At 43.0% G+C, this 14,904-nt stretch overlaps 1 protein-coding gene across 4 annotated transcripts in view; it reads right to left on the bottom strand.

The window, feature by feature from the left end:
- Positions 1–4,866: 4,866 nt before the first annotated feature.
- Positions 4,867–14,904, bottom strand: part of THUMPD2 (THUMP domain containing 2) — a 35,744-nt gene continuing 25,706 nt past the window's right edge. For 3 of the 4 annotated variants that reach the window (XM_006930344.5, XM_006930345.5, XM_003984301.6), the window contains 2 exons: positions 9,096–9,204; positions 4,867–6,130 (listed from right to left, as the gene is read on the bottom strand). In XM_006930344.5, the coding sequence (XP_006930406.2) occupies positions 5,806–6,130; positions 9,096–9,204 (434 nt within the window). In that variant the 3' untranslated portion in view covers positions 4,867–5,805. The remainder of the gene's footprint in view (positions 6,131–9,095; positions 9,205–14,904) is intronic. The other variant, XM_019827646.3, reaches the window with a different exon arrangement.

Raw genomic sequence — 14,904 nt, 5'->3', positions numbered from 1 at the left:
ACGGTGGTAGCTTTTGTGGCCATTCCAGTGTGACACAAATATTCTCCCATAGACTGGGCCCAGCTCGGAGACGTCCATCCCGTTCCTTTTTCCCAGACCTTCTTTCGTGACGCTGACCGTCCTTTCAACCTGGGAGCCACTACCACGACATGGTTAGCATCTGCCTCTCAGGCTCTCTCTCCTTTTCAGGAAAAGTGTACCAGGTGGACTGCTCCAAGTTCGGCTCCCTGAGAACATTTCCTTTCCCCATTGTCTCTCAGCCCCAGTGGGGCTGAAGAGCCCCCGCAGTTAAATTCCAGTAGGTTCCAGCAAAATTTGCAGGACCGTCTGCAAACCAGATGTGACTTTTTTCCTCTTTGGCGAACGGCTCGGTGTGGATTCCCCCACGGGAACACGGCGGTGAGGGAGGGGAGCGGCGCAGAAGTCAGGAGGCACATGGCAGGATAAGGCACCGGCTGTTCCTGTGGCTCATAAGGCCCATCAGCCATGGTGCTCGTATACACCCCTTCCATCTGATGCAAACGTGCTGGTGGGCTGGGCTCACCGAACTCTGGTTTGGCGGGTCAAATCACTCTCAGAGGCGCCTGGGTGGCTCCGTCGGGTAAGTGTCCGACTTTGGCTCAGGTCATGACCTCACGGTTCGTGAGTTCAAGGCCCCACGTTGGGCTCTCTGCTGTTGGCCCAGAGCCCGCTTCGGGTCCTCTGTCTCCCTCTCTCTCTGCCCCTCCCCCACCCATGCTCTCTTACTCTCTCTCCCCCCAAATCAAAATACACATTCAAAAAAAAATTCCTCTGAGTTCAACATGGGCAGTTTAGGTCCCAGGGTCACCTAGTGCCCCGTGGTCAAGCCCTCAGGGGCCAGCCAAGAGTTCTTTCTGAAAGGAGAATAATTACTTGCATGGGAGAGCTTGGCTTTGCTCCAAAAGCTAAGAGGCGACAGCTATGCTTCCCCTATTAGGACTTGCTGCAGGCTCTGCACAGCGGCCAGGTGGGTCACAGGCTTTCTGAGCACGGGTCGTAAGGACAAGTATGCAGAGCTGCTCGCAGGGGGCCTGGGCCAGCTGGAGAGCTCCCTCCCTTGCGCGAGGCTCCATTAAAAGTAAATGAGTCAGAGCAGCAAACCCGAGGGTGACATCGATTGCCTTCTGTTGCCAAGGAATTCCACGAGGCCTCCGTGCTTCTTTCTCCTTAATGGCACGAATCGTTGCAGTTCCTACAAAGGAAGAACTATTGCTTTTGTTTGGCCATTTTGGCAGGAAGGGGGAGCCCCGGGAGGATGGCATCTTGGCCCTCCATTAACAGACGCCATGCTTACCCCCATACTGTGGAAGCCATTGTGGGGTTTCTGCATTTGCTGAGGGCACCGTTCCAGGCACAGAGGCAGGATCTGGGGAAATTACCACATAATTTCTCACTGAGAAAACTGAAGCATGCAGAAGAGAACTTCCACAGCCCTACCACCACCACATCCGCCCCCCTCCCAGCATCTGCTCCCACTTACAGTCTGTTCTACAATGCGTGCTTCTGTAATAGGCATTAACTCAAATATTATTGCTAGGTGGGGGATGATGTCACTATAATGGGGAAATTGGGTCGGTTCCTAAGTGATGTTTCCCCCATTAATATTTTGTGCCATCAGATAAGAGCAGCTGAATGTGGAGACACCAGTGGAATGAGCTGAATGAGCAAACTGCCGAAGAATCAGGTGCTTTACGTGAGCCCTTTTCACTGCATCTTCTTATTGGGGCCGTTGGGCTACAGGTTCCGTCTTGGAAGTGCTTACTGTGTACTTATCTGCTTCTACCCTTCCTTCTGCCAAATTCTATCAGGCTGCCTTTGCCTTCTTCTTGGAAAGGCGAAATCCTTTATTTACTGATGTACAGTTGACCCTTGAACAACAGGGGTTCGAACAGCAGGGGTCCACTTTTACGTGACAGTAAAAGCCACAAGGCATTTATTTACAACTGCCCACCTCGGTCTCCTTGGGAGCAAATCAAAGGCGAAGGGTACAGAGGTCATGGCTGCTGCCCTCTGAGTATTTGGTGAGGCCATCGAGGCCATCAGCAGACCCCAGGGACCCAGGACCAGGCAAGGCTGCTGGTCCCCCGTGTGCTGACAGGGTGGCTGGGCAAAGGGCCCCGGCTGGTGGGCAGGAGGCTGGGCTGAAGCAGAAGACCATTTCCGGAAGGCGGGGAGAATGCTGCAGAAGCTTAGCCTGGGATGTCTCACCTTGGTGCTCCTGGCACCTGGCTCCAGGACTGGGGCCTCTGCTGGGCCAGGTGCAGACCCCTCCCTGCGGGACGGTCACAGGGTGGAGGACACCTGCAGGGAGACGGGGCAGCTGTACTGTACTTGGCCAGTGTCGCTACCCACAGGCCTGCCCTCTGGCTGCTGCTGCTGAGCCAAGGCCACCAGGCTTCGACCCTCTGCTGCCACTGCACTTGACCTGCTCACCCAACCAGCCTATACTTTGTTTTCAATAAACACACCTACAGTGCTGCAAATGTGTTTTCTCTTATGACTTTCTGAATAACGTTTCTTCTCTCTAGCTTATATTCATATACGAATCCAGTGTATAATACACACAAAAAAATATATGGTAATCAGTTATTTATGTTATCGGTAAGGCTTCAGTTCAACAGTAGACTATTAGTAGTTAAGTTGTGGAGGACTTGGAAGAAATTATATGTGGATTTTTGACTGTGTGTGGGTCAGGGCCCCCTAACCCCTGTGTTGTTCAAGGGTCAACTTTATTAGGAATGTAACATGTTCTTTTAAACTATGTTAATTGGTGTTTTTGTTGGTATGCAATTTCCAAAGTTGGACAGGTTTGAAATGGTCTGCCCCATATTTCTTCCGTGAATTCTGTTATTTTTAGTGCATGAATTTGAGAATAAGAAATTTTCAGGAGCACATTTATCACGTTATTGCAGAAATGCCTGTGTGCCGCCTTCCCACTCGTAACCATGGAGAAATTATTCATGCTCTTATCGAACGCTAATTCCCCCATGTGTGGAATGTATTCCAACCCCCTTTTCAAGGACACTGCTCCAGCATTTATCCTTTTCCTACCTCATGAATTTTTTGCCTTTCTCGGAGCAGTCTCTTCAATATGAAAAACATGTTGCTGCTTCTCCCATCTTAAAAAAAAAAAAAAAGTCTTGATTCCACATCCCTAACCCACCTACTAACTCCATTCTTCGCTCCCTTTTCAGCAAACTAGTTGCAAGAGTTGTTTGTACTCATTACCTCCAGCTCTTCCCCTATTTTCTCTTAATTCCAACCCAGGGTGACTTTGCTCCTTCCACACTCCACCAAAAGTCCCATTGCTAAATCCAAGGGTCAATTTCCAGTATCTTATCTAGTAGTACTTAATAGGTCACTTCCTCCTCCAGACCCTTTGCTCATTTGCCTTCCAGGCAACCACTCCTTTTCCTCCTGCCTCACTGGTTATTCCTTGTCAGTCTCCCTTGCAGACCCCTTCCCTTCTCCTGACCTCTTAGTGTTGGAGGAACCCCTGTTCTTCCTTCTCTTCCATTTAGTCCTTCAGCGATCCCATCCAGTTTCATGGCACCAATATGCTAAAAATTCCCAAATTTGTATCTCCAGGGCAGAACTTTAAGAACTTTGGACTCTTGTATTCAATTGCCTACTCAACACCCCCACTGGGATATTTAATGCGCATCTCAAAAGTCAGCAAGTCTAAAAATGAGCTTCTGCCTTCTCACACCCAACCTGCCCCCTCTGCAGCCTTTCCCCATCAGTTGATGGAAACTGCACTGTTCAGGTTGCTTGGCCAAGTATCTTAGAGCCACTCCTGTCTCCTCTCCACCTATCACACCACACATCAAACACATCCGCAGATCCTGCTGGCTTAAGAACCAAAATATATTCAGTATCTAGCTGCCTCTTACTCCGTCTACTGCCACAGCCCTGGGGCAAGTGACCATTTTCTCTTGTCTGGATTATTGCAAAAAACTCCCAATGGGTCTACTTTCACCTTTGCCTGTCCACAATACAGTTGTCACAGTGATTCTGTAAAATGTAGGTTAGATTTCTACTTGTTCAAACCCCTCCAATAGTTTTAAGTCAAAGTCAGTCCTGCTAGAAGTCTTTAAGACCCCCTTTGGTCTAACCAGCCTGGTACCACCACCTGCCACTCACGTATCTCCAACCTCTCCTTCTCCCCCTCATTCACTCTGCTCGGGTTAAATTTCCTCTCTGCCGCTCCTCAAATACATCAGGCAGGCTCTTGTTTTACGGCCTTTGCAACTGGCTGTTCCATGTGCCTGGTACACTCTTCCATGTCCTTCAAGTATTTGCTCAACTCCCATATTCTCAACGAGGCTTGATCTATTTAAAAATGGAAGGCACTTCTATCCCCATCCTCCTGTGTTTCCCAAACCTTTGCTCTACTTTCATTCCCCCAAACCCACACATATCACCTTCTAAGCCATCAAATAAATTATTCATTATGTCTACTGTTTCTTACCTGTCTCCCCTACTAGAGTGTTGTCCTCTGAGGGCAAGTATCTCTGGTTCACAGATGTGAACAATGCCTTGGCAGATAATAGCTGTGCAATAAATATTTGTTGTATGAGTATGTGATAGGCTAGGTCCTGCTGGGGTTACTGTGAATTGCTTTCAGATCAGTAAGGTAGTAACTAAGTAAATTTCATTTATCACAGGTGCTCCACTAGCCCCAGACTGATTGGTGGGCCTAGCTTGATACTGGGCCAAGGTTACATGCCACACCCTAGCTGGAAAAGAAGTTTTCTGCTTCTGCTTTGGAGAGGTGGGATGCACAAGGTGAGAAATTGCCTAAACATGGAAAGGTTGTTCAAACAGTACTAAAGCAGCCAAAAACCCAAGTCACTACTTTATTAAAAAAAAAAATGAAAACCATATTTGCATCAACTTTCTATTAAGAAGATTTTCTTCTCAAGTTGTAAACACAAGGAATGCATTTCATTTAACTAAGAGAGAGGTGACATTTAAAAACATTTATTAGTTTTTAGAAAAAGAGCAAACTTTATTTTCTATCATGTTGGAGGATACTGGCTGGATTCTTATTGCTATTTTTCCCATTAATGTTTTACATTATAAAATGGGACATATAAAAGGTATTGCAAATAAAAATTATTTTCATTCCAATGGAGAAGAAAATTACCGGCTTAAAAATCAAGTTTAATATCAAAAGAAGTAACACATCAAAGTTTCCACATTTAAAAAACTTTGATAGTTGGGGGCGCCTGAGTGGCTCAGTCAGTTAGGCATCCGACTTCGGCTCAGGTCATGATCTCACGGTTGGTGAGTGCCCCGCATCGGGCTCCGTGCTGTCAGCTCAGAGCCTGGAGCCTGCTTTGGATTCTGTGTCTCCCTCGCTCTCTGTCTCTCAAAAATAAATAGAAATGTTAAAAAAAAATTTTTTTTTAAAAACTCTGATAGTTAAAATATCATCAACCTTGTGATGAGTGCAATATACTTTATGTGAACCTCTGAAAATTTGTGTTCCAAGTTGCAGCTCCTTCTCAGAAACTGCAGGCGGGGCACAACTCCTCACATTCCAACAGAATTCAAAGTTTGAGAGTTCTTTAGTAGGAGTATTCATTCACCGGTCTTTGGCAACTTTCAGCTCTTTCCAGGATGAAGCTGGAACTCGTCCAGCAGCCATGCCTCCTGACCCCAGGGGAGTCTGCTTCCCTGGAACTCTGTGACCCCATCAAGATCCTATGACAACTACCTTCGCAGCTGTATGGCTGGCTGACACGCGAGGACTCCAACCGGCTTGCAGTAGCGAGGCTGCTAGAGTCCCAAAGAGTGCAACTTCCTATATTTGCATATGAATGCATCTGTTCTCCCAAGGCTAACTTTGTGGCATTCCACTGGCACTAAAGAGCCAAAGGGTGGTGTTTTGTCTAAGCACTCCTGGCTACTGGCTTCGAATGAAGATGACACTGCCTCTGATGTGCCAGTTTTTCCTCCAGGCTTCAAGCACTTTTTGATTGAAGGTTCACCTGTGTGGCTGCCCTCGGAATTCAAAGGGATGCTGCTCTGTTCACCATCTTTAAGGCGCCTGTGGTGCTCTTCGCTAAGCAACAATACAATGGCTCCGCCAACGTGAAGCACCCTGTGACAAAAAAAATGGTAATTGGTATGAGTACTTCTTTCTTTTTAGACAACAAACAATCCCACTTTATTTAAAATATTTGGGGTTTTTAATTTGAAATTTAATTTTATCTATTTAAACACAAGGATTTTGATAATTAGGTAGTATCTTCCATAATGCATATTCATTATAGTAATTATGGAATCATGAGCACAAATCTGCTTTAATTATCTATTTTTACTCTACTTAAAAGGCAAGCCTCAAAGTAATTCATAGTCACATTCTAATAAGTGATTGTACAAAGGAAAAGGCGGATGAAAGAATCCTATAGAATCAGCATACACTAGGCTGATGGCAGAAGAAAAGCACCGGAAAGAGTGAGGACGTGGACAAAGGAATGACAACGGGGAAGCTCAGAAAGGGAAAAGGGGAGGCCTCAGAATGTCAGCCTGTGGAGGGGAATTGCTCAATCACTTGACCAAATTCTGCAGAGCACTTCTGTGTGGAAAAAGTGATGACCAACCACAGTCCTCGGAGTTGCTAAAGAGATTACTGAAAGCGGGAGAGAGGCGAGTGGAGAGTTACAGAGGCTGGCGATGCCACCCTCCAGGCAAATACGAGGTCCCCTGGGAACACATGAGCTGGGTCCCAAACGTGCACCATGAGTTAAGGACAAGCGGGACCAAGCCAGGCCAAGTGACAGCGAGGGGCTGGAGCGAGGCAGGGAGCTGGAGGCAGAAAAGCAGCAGAAAGGAAGAAGTGAGGAGGAGGCACTGAAAGAAATTCAGCGTGAGGGTGAATCAGAGGGGTGGGAGGAGGAGGGAGGAAAAGAGGGCTGTCTGGAATATGCTGAGGGACCTCAGGAACAGGGCAACGTGAGCTCCAATCCACAGTTGGATATACAGCCTGGAGGCGATGAGACCAGGGCTCCAGGTAGAGATTTCGGAGCTGTCAATAGCACACGGTAGATGTAGCTGTGATGGTGAATGACATCACCTGGGGAGGCAGGTTAGCGTGAGAAGAGAAAAAGGGCCCAGGAACAGAGGCTTCACAGTTAAGGAAGGAGAGAGGAGGGACGGGCCATGGAACAAAATCCCGGGAGAAAGTCTGGACAACAGTGATGGCATGGAAGCGAAAGGTGCACACTTTCAGGACGGGAATGGTCTCCACAGCGTCTAATGCTACAGGATGAACAGGTGACTAGGATTACAAGAGGTCCTCAGTGAACCTGGGGACAGCAATCCTAGTTGAGGACACGAGAAAATGCTGGTCTGCCAGAATCGAAGGGGGACCGGAAGGTGAGGAAGCAGAGATGTCAAGTGTAGACTCTTCTTTCAGTAAGTTTGGTTGTATAGGTAAGGAGACAAGGTGACAGCTAGAGGGTCAAGAGTTAAAGGGAATCTCCCCCACACGCAACAAAGATATCAGGAGCTTAAGTAGCTTTCCCTCATCTAAAAAATCAGTGAATCAAGACAAGTTTGTCTCCGAACTCCACTATATCAGGCTCCACTGCCTATATAAAACCTCCAACTATAAAAACTGAAAAATCAAACCATAAAGGCCGTGGGCAGGTGTCAAGGAAGCGTGGTCCTAGGAGTTCCTTATGTTCAAATACATACACTTTTCAACTGATCCTACTGAGGCATTGAAATTATGGGGGGAATCTTGAATATCTTCTGGGAAGTTTCAGGTTAAATATAAGTCACTGCTTACACATATTAGTATTTCACTATGAGTTGGCTTAATAGTGTGGCTGGTGAATTACCTACTGGGCACAAAGGCTGTGGTTATTAACACAGGCTGCAGGACAGAATCACCTTGGGAGTGGTTAAGAAATACACCCACGTTCTACTCTAGACCCATTAAACTGGAGAGGTGGATGGAGAATGAGCATCACTGTTTTTCAAAAGCCCCTGAAATGATTTTAATATGAAGTCAGGGTTGCAAAATCTGCTTGAGGGGAAGGTGTTATCAGGCAGAAGGGAGTGCAGGCCTGAATTATAGGTGGTGCCCAGAAAGAGATCTCAGGTTAGGTAACTGTGTGACAGGGGAAGTTGCTTAGAAATAAGATAATCCAAAAAAAGTGTGGAGCATCCAGTTCACCAGATGGAGGTGAGACGGTTTTTAGTTGGACTTAGACTTCATGTCAAGTCTTCATATAAAGTTAAGTCTTTAATTTTCCCTACAGAATGTCAGCCTTGACACTGAATTTTCTCCATCCAAAACCCATGGCTCATTTTTTCTATTGGTGACATTATTTATATACAGGTTCTTGACCATTTACATTGTCTTGCTCTATCAAATGTGCAACAGAGACAATTTAATGAATTGACTTCTTGGTCATATCTAATTATTCCTCCATGTGTTCTAGGTTCTCTCCTTTACCCGCTTAAATGATCAGAAAAATATATATTCAGGCTTCACTCTTTGAACTTCTCAAAGAAATACTTTCCCTGAATTATATTCCCTGAGGCCAACCTTAGACACCCTGACATGAATAACACCTCTAAATTTTCATTTTACAGTCAGCAGTGTTGTAGCCTCTCTATGATACTGAATGCTCCTCATGTGAATTTTGTTGTGGGGCTTAGTAGCTGTGATCTTGAGAAAGTTCATCTTTCTGGGTCCCAGTTTCTCATCTGTAAAGTGTGGCCGATTAACACATTAGGAGGCAGGGTTTTGGTGAGGTTTATAATATGTAAATTACCTACCTCAGTGATTAAAATATAGGTCACTAATCCAGATACTCGAATTTTAGCCAATAATGAAAACTCAGTACCTTTTTTGGAATAAAACTTAATATAGTATAAGATGATACAGAATAACTATTTCAATGATAACCTTCTGATTTGAAACCTTAGAAAATTTAAGTACAAAAACTCTGAGAAATTACTAAAATGCAATCAAATCTTAGCTGAAGAACTAGGATATATTTCAGTTAAATGACCAATAACTCAAAAATCATGAAAATAAACTCAAAACTTACCTCTCCATTTCTTGTAGAATGCTTTTGATGTCTTCCCCTAACTTAAACTTTTTCCCAAATGGAATGTCAGAAATAATAACATCGACACTTTCTGAAGGCAATGGCAAGTCTGAAACACAAAAACCAGAGAAACCCGTTACATTAAGTTCAAATATTTACAACCTAAATATGAGAAAACTGAAGTATGGAGAATTATTTTTGCATATTAAGTACAATTTAGGGTTGCTAACATTGTCTCTAAGAAATTATAAGTTCCTGAAAGGCTTTTCAACTAAAAAATAAATGATAAAGTTATTAGATTCTGTTCTTTGAAAATTGGTTTTTCTGTTATGATGAAATATGACATAAGTTAAGCAAAATCTTAAATTAATCACAAAATTGAATTCTCTAAACATATTACATGAATACAAAGTTGCCAGACCCAAGAAGAAACACATTAAATTGTCTAGAAAAAACTTTTACAAATTATATGCTCTTTCATTTCCTTCTTCATACTTACATATAAAATTTTGCATGTGTATATCTGTGTGTTTTTAAAAGGGAGATGATCTTAGCTTTCACTGAAATTTTAAAGGAGACCCAAAGGTTAAGAACATTGACATAAATCCTAAGGCTAGAGAAAAGGCTAAAAAGCGAATAATCAACAAAATGAACATTATTACTAAACAAGATTAAAGGTAGTATTTGATTACTGAATCTGAATTTTTTTCTCATCTTTACATTTCTCAGAAATTAGCTTCCCAGGTCATACACATAATCTTAACTTCCACATTTTCTGAGTGTACTTTTCACTTTCTACTTATTTCACTTCCCACCCATCATGTAAATTAGTTGTATATTCATAAGGTAGATGTCCCAATTTTCGTTTTTTGAATAGCATTTAACTTTGTAAGAACAGAATACAATTTAAATAACCTTTGCTCTTCTAAATACCATATACATTTTTGTTGGCTGGAAATTTAAAAACAAAACAAAAAATCCCATTATCGGGGAAAGTCTAAGGAACACTTGATGATCTTTCCTAGTTCTAACCCTTACTTGAGATTAGTAGAAAAAATAATAGGTCGTCAGAAAAAAAGTCTCAGGATAATATTCTTTTAAAGCTAGACATGAATTCTTTTTTTTTCCAGGTCATATTTTAGCTTCATGCACTTAGTTTTAGGATGTTGCTACAGGACACGTACATTTAAATACCATTTCTATACTTTATGCAGGGCTACTCAAGGTAAATGTACAGTGAAGGCAATCATGGTTATCAGATGTTTTATACCGGAGAAACCATGCAGTAGTTGGCTCTAGAGTTTGAGTCCACATCTTTCTTTTGCATTCATACACACACACACACACACACACACACACACACACACACACACACACACAAGCTGCCCAGTTTGGTCAGGTTTGGTAACATTTTTTTTTCTTCTGTCAGTCTCTATTTTTATTTGCAACTTTCCTACTCTGTATTATATAATTTGCTAAACTGCTTTAAATAATTTTAGAAGTTGAAGGAATAAACTTAAATGGAATAATTTTTTTTCAAAAAGTTTTAGAACTAAGTGATGCTATCTTACAATAGAGCATAAAGCAAGTTTTTGCTGATGTGTCTGAGAGCGCGGGCAGGCCCTGCTATTAGACGGCTTGCATCTGGCTCTGCCACTAACCAGCAGTGGGACTTCGGGAAATGACTGCTTTAGTTTCCTCGTCTGTAAAGTGAGGTAAGGGTACCTATCTCAGGGTCCTAACAAGTGAGGTCACTTATGGAAAGCACTCAGGACAGTGCCTGGCACCCAGTGAGCACTCGATGACTGTGGTGATTATGTACAATGTCCTCTCTGGGTGTATAGGCAGATGACGGCCAGGTGGAGACCGGCGGGCCAGAATCCCTCAAAGCAGCTCTGCAGAATCCTTCTCACGGCTCCTCAAATGCCCAGCAGGGCCACCGCTTCCAGGTGGGCCTCTTTCCTGCTCTTCCTCCAGCAGCGGTTCTCAAGGCTGCAGCCATCCCTCCTGCGCAGCATCCCCAGGAGACACCGGCAGCATCAGAATCTCCTGGGAACCATAAGTGCAAAGTCTCGCTCCCTTCATCCCAAACCTACTATGTAGTGCGTATCAGAACTGACCGGAGGGTTGGTAGAACACAGACCGTTGGCCTTACCTCCTGAGTTTCTGATGAGGAAACTCCTGAAATCATGAACACCTGACCCATAATTTTCAACACATTAAATCTTTTCAATTATTAAATGCCTTGAACGGCCTGTGAACAAAGAGTTTGCTTGTAGCTAAGGAGATAAGATTCTGAAATAGAAACATAGCTCAAAACAAATATATAAAACTCATCCCTTTTGTACGACTCTGCAGGATGACTCAAGAACATGAAAAAAATGTAAAATACTGGTGTATCTTGAACAAAAGAACTGCTCTATTTCTCCCTCTTGCCAGAAGAAAAATAGGTAAGAACTGCTTAAAACTCAGAATTATGGCTCTAATATATTTTCTTCCAATAGGTTTCAAGAGCCTTCAGGATATCTTTTTGTGCCTTCATTTATTTTAAAGTTTATTTATTTATTTGTTTTGAGAAAGACAAAGACAGTGTGAATGGGAGAGGGGCTAAAAGAGAGGGAGAGAGAGAATCCCAAGCAGGCTACACAGCCAGTGCAAAGCCTGATGTGGAGCCCGACATGAGGCCCGAACTCATGAGACCATGAGATTGTGACCTGAGCCGAAACCAAGAGCTGGATGCTTAACTGACTGAGCCACCCAGGCGCCCCTATTTATTTATTTTTAAATGTTTATTTTGAGAGACAGCAAACGTGCACAGAGAAGGGGCAGAGAGAGAGGCAGGGAGACAGAGGATCTGAAGCAGGCTCTGCACTGACAGCAGAGAACCCGATCCGAGCCAAAGTCGGATGCTCAACCAACTGAGCCACCCAGGTACCCCTATGGATTTTCTTCTCGAAGCATCTGATAACCCTGAAACAAAACTGGCAACGTTTAACTGTCTGGAAAGGTCTTCTACTAATGGAACCAACAAATTAATAGCTATAGCTTCATTTTGTTTATGTACATAAGAAAACTTGGTATTGGGGCGCCTGGGTGGCGCAGTCGGTTAAGCGTCCGACTTCAGCCAGGTCACGATCTCGAGGTCCGTGAGTTCGAGCCCCGCGTCAGGCTCTGGGCTGATGGCTCGGAGCCTGGAGCCTGTTTCTGATTCTGTGTCTCCCTCTCTCTCTGCCCCTCCCCCGTTCATGCTCTGTCTCTCTCTGTCCCAAAAAATAAATAAACGTTGGAAAAAAAAAATAAAAAAAAAAATAAAAAAAAATTAAAAAAAAAGAAAACTTGGTATTGAAGATGAGCAAAATTAATTTAGAATAGTCATTTGATCTAAATGAAAAGTCATGCTTTACAGAGTGATAGTTAAATGTGTTTTCTTTAGCTGCATTTGATAAATGGCTGTCTTTGGGCTCTGTCCCCTTAAAATACCTGCAATGTTTTGAAATAAATGCTACACACTTCTATACACAGATCTGTTTCATTTGGTCAGTGATATCACCATGGCCCTCCCAGCGGATGATAAATGTCAACAAACATTTTACTTAAGATATGTGTTCATCAGCTTACAATAAACTGTAAGGCCACTGTACCAAAGAAAACACTCAATCACTCAATATGGTAGGCTTCTTATCCCCTATTTCAACATACTTTACATACACCTAACTCATCACTTCCCACATTTCCTTCTGATTTCCCAAACACGGAGCCTGGCAGCTTCATGAATCTTGCAAAATTCGGCACAGGCCACAAGACATGTGGATGGAACACCAGGGCCCAGGCCAGCAAGGGCAGGAGAGGAATTAGAGAAAAACACACTGATATGAAAGAAAATGCAGCCACTACATTACGGGCAGCTTGTGGGTGTACTGAAAAAGCATGCCTTATTCCTACAAGGGTGGAAATGAATAACACCTAAGAACAAAGCACAGTTGTTGGCAATAAGCTTGTTATAAATTCTCACTGAAGTAATGTGTGACAGGCTATAGAATGTCTAACTGAAAGGAGTGAAAACATTCCTTTTCTCACCTGTCAACAATTTTGTCATTTTAATTAATTTATATACGTGTTTCTTTTGCTCAAATTTGTATATATTACAGCTCTCCATCTTATCCTAGGAATGTATATGTATCTGTAGATTAACAGAAAACAAAGCCTAGCCAATGACTAATTAGTTCCTAAGATAGCCTGCAACATAATACTCATTTGGTTCCAAATTTTCATAAGTAAAACTTAGGAATAAACACATGCAATTCCTGCATATTAAAGGATCATCTCTTTTTATACTAGTAGAAAGTTGTAAGGTGAAAGTTACTAAAAAGGTAGAAAAGATATAGTCATTAAAGCTCACAAAGAGAACAAAGATAGTGATTCTGCAGAAACAAATCACAACGGGAATATTACTAACTTCCCAGACATCTCCATGTTTACAGAGGTTCTTAATCATGCTGCGTGTTAGGCAATGTGCTCTGTGTGCTTATGTGATAAATCCTCACCACAGGCTCTATGAAGCAGGGATTACCTTCAGACTCTAGATGATAAAATACAGAGGTCCAGGATATTGCTGAAGGCCACAGAGTAAAGAAACAATGGTGGAGCCAGGATTTATACTTGGTCTGTTTGATTCTGAAGTCTTTACATGCTTTTACTTACTATAGTAAAAAGATGTGAAATCCTCACACCTGTGAACGTCGAACAATTCATGGGTCTCCCCACTCTAAGTTGTGTTTATGATTAAAGCTTTGAAACGTAAAACCAAATTAGCGAAGAAAAATGAACACTTGGATCCAGCTACAATTCCATCTCTCAAGCAGAGGTGTGTTAGGAAGGGCGAATTATTAGTTAATATTGGCCCCTTTGCACACAAGATATATATGGTTCCCTCTAGACTGAAATTTAACATTAAAAGGTTAGGATGATGAAACAACTTAAAATAGATGGTTTATTCTTTCCTCCAGAGTGTTACCCTGAAAACAATTAATTTGCAAAAGAAAAATCTACAAATGACGTAATGTGAAAAATGTTTTATCTCACTAGTAATTAAGGAAAAGTAAGTCTGAAAAATGTATCAAATTTGCAGTTTAAAAACACTGCAATAAAATGATAATACCTCGTCTTGACAATGGTTTAGGGAAATGTGCACTTACAGCAGCAGCTGGTGTGGAGAAACCACGCACAACTTCTATTCCCAAGTGCTTTCCCTTCTCTATTTATCCTCATTCCCGAGGTGATCTCCTGGATTTAAACGTTACTATGCTGCTGATGCCTCACCTCTCCCCTAAACTCCAGATCTGGGGGTGGGGCTACTAACCTGACATCTTCTCCCCTAGGTGCCTAGTGATCACGTGGAATTTAAACAGGTTCCAAAACTCCAACTGGTTCCCCAGCAATTTGCCCAACTCTGAGGTTGGCCACCCCACCCTCCAGCTGCTTAGGTCGTCACTTTTGTTCTTTCACATGCCACATTCAATCCAACAACACATCCTGCTCACTCCACCTTCAAAAATTATGTATCTGACCTCTTCTCAACACCCCCAGGAATAGCACTTTGGGCCAAGCCACCATCATTTCTTACCAGATTATCGCACTAGCCTGTACTTAGTTTCTTTGTTTCCTGTTTCCATCCTGTACTTAGTTTCTTTGTTTCCCGTTTTCCATCCTCCCTGCTGTAGTCTATTCTTTTTTTTTTTTTTTTTAATTTTTTTTCAACGTTTTTTATTTTATTTTTGGGACAGAGAGAGACAGAGCATGAACGGGGGAG

Source organism: Felis catus, chromosome A3 (assembly GCF_018350175.1).
Source record: "Felis catus isolate Fca126 chromosome A3, F.catus_Fca126_mat1.0, whole genome shotgun sequence".
Classification (NCBI taxonomy): Eukaryota; Metazoa; Chordata; class Mammalia; order Carnivora; family Felidae; genus Felis; species Felis catus.
The sequence above is the reverse complement of the archived record's forward strand: the minus strand, read 5'-3'. Positions and strand labels throughout refer to the sequence as shown.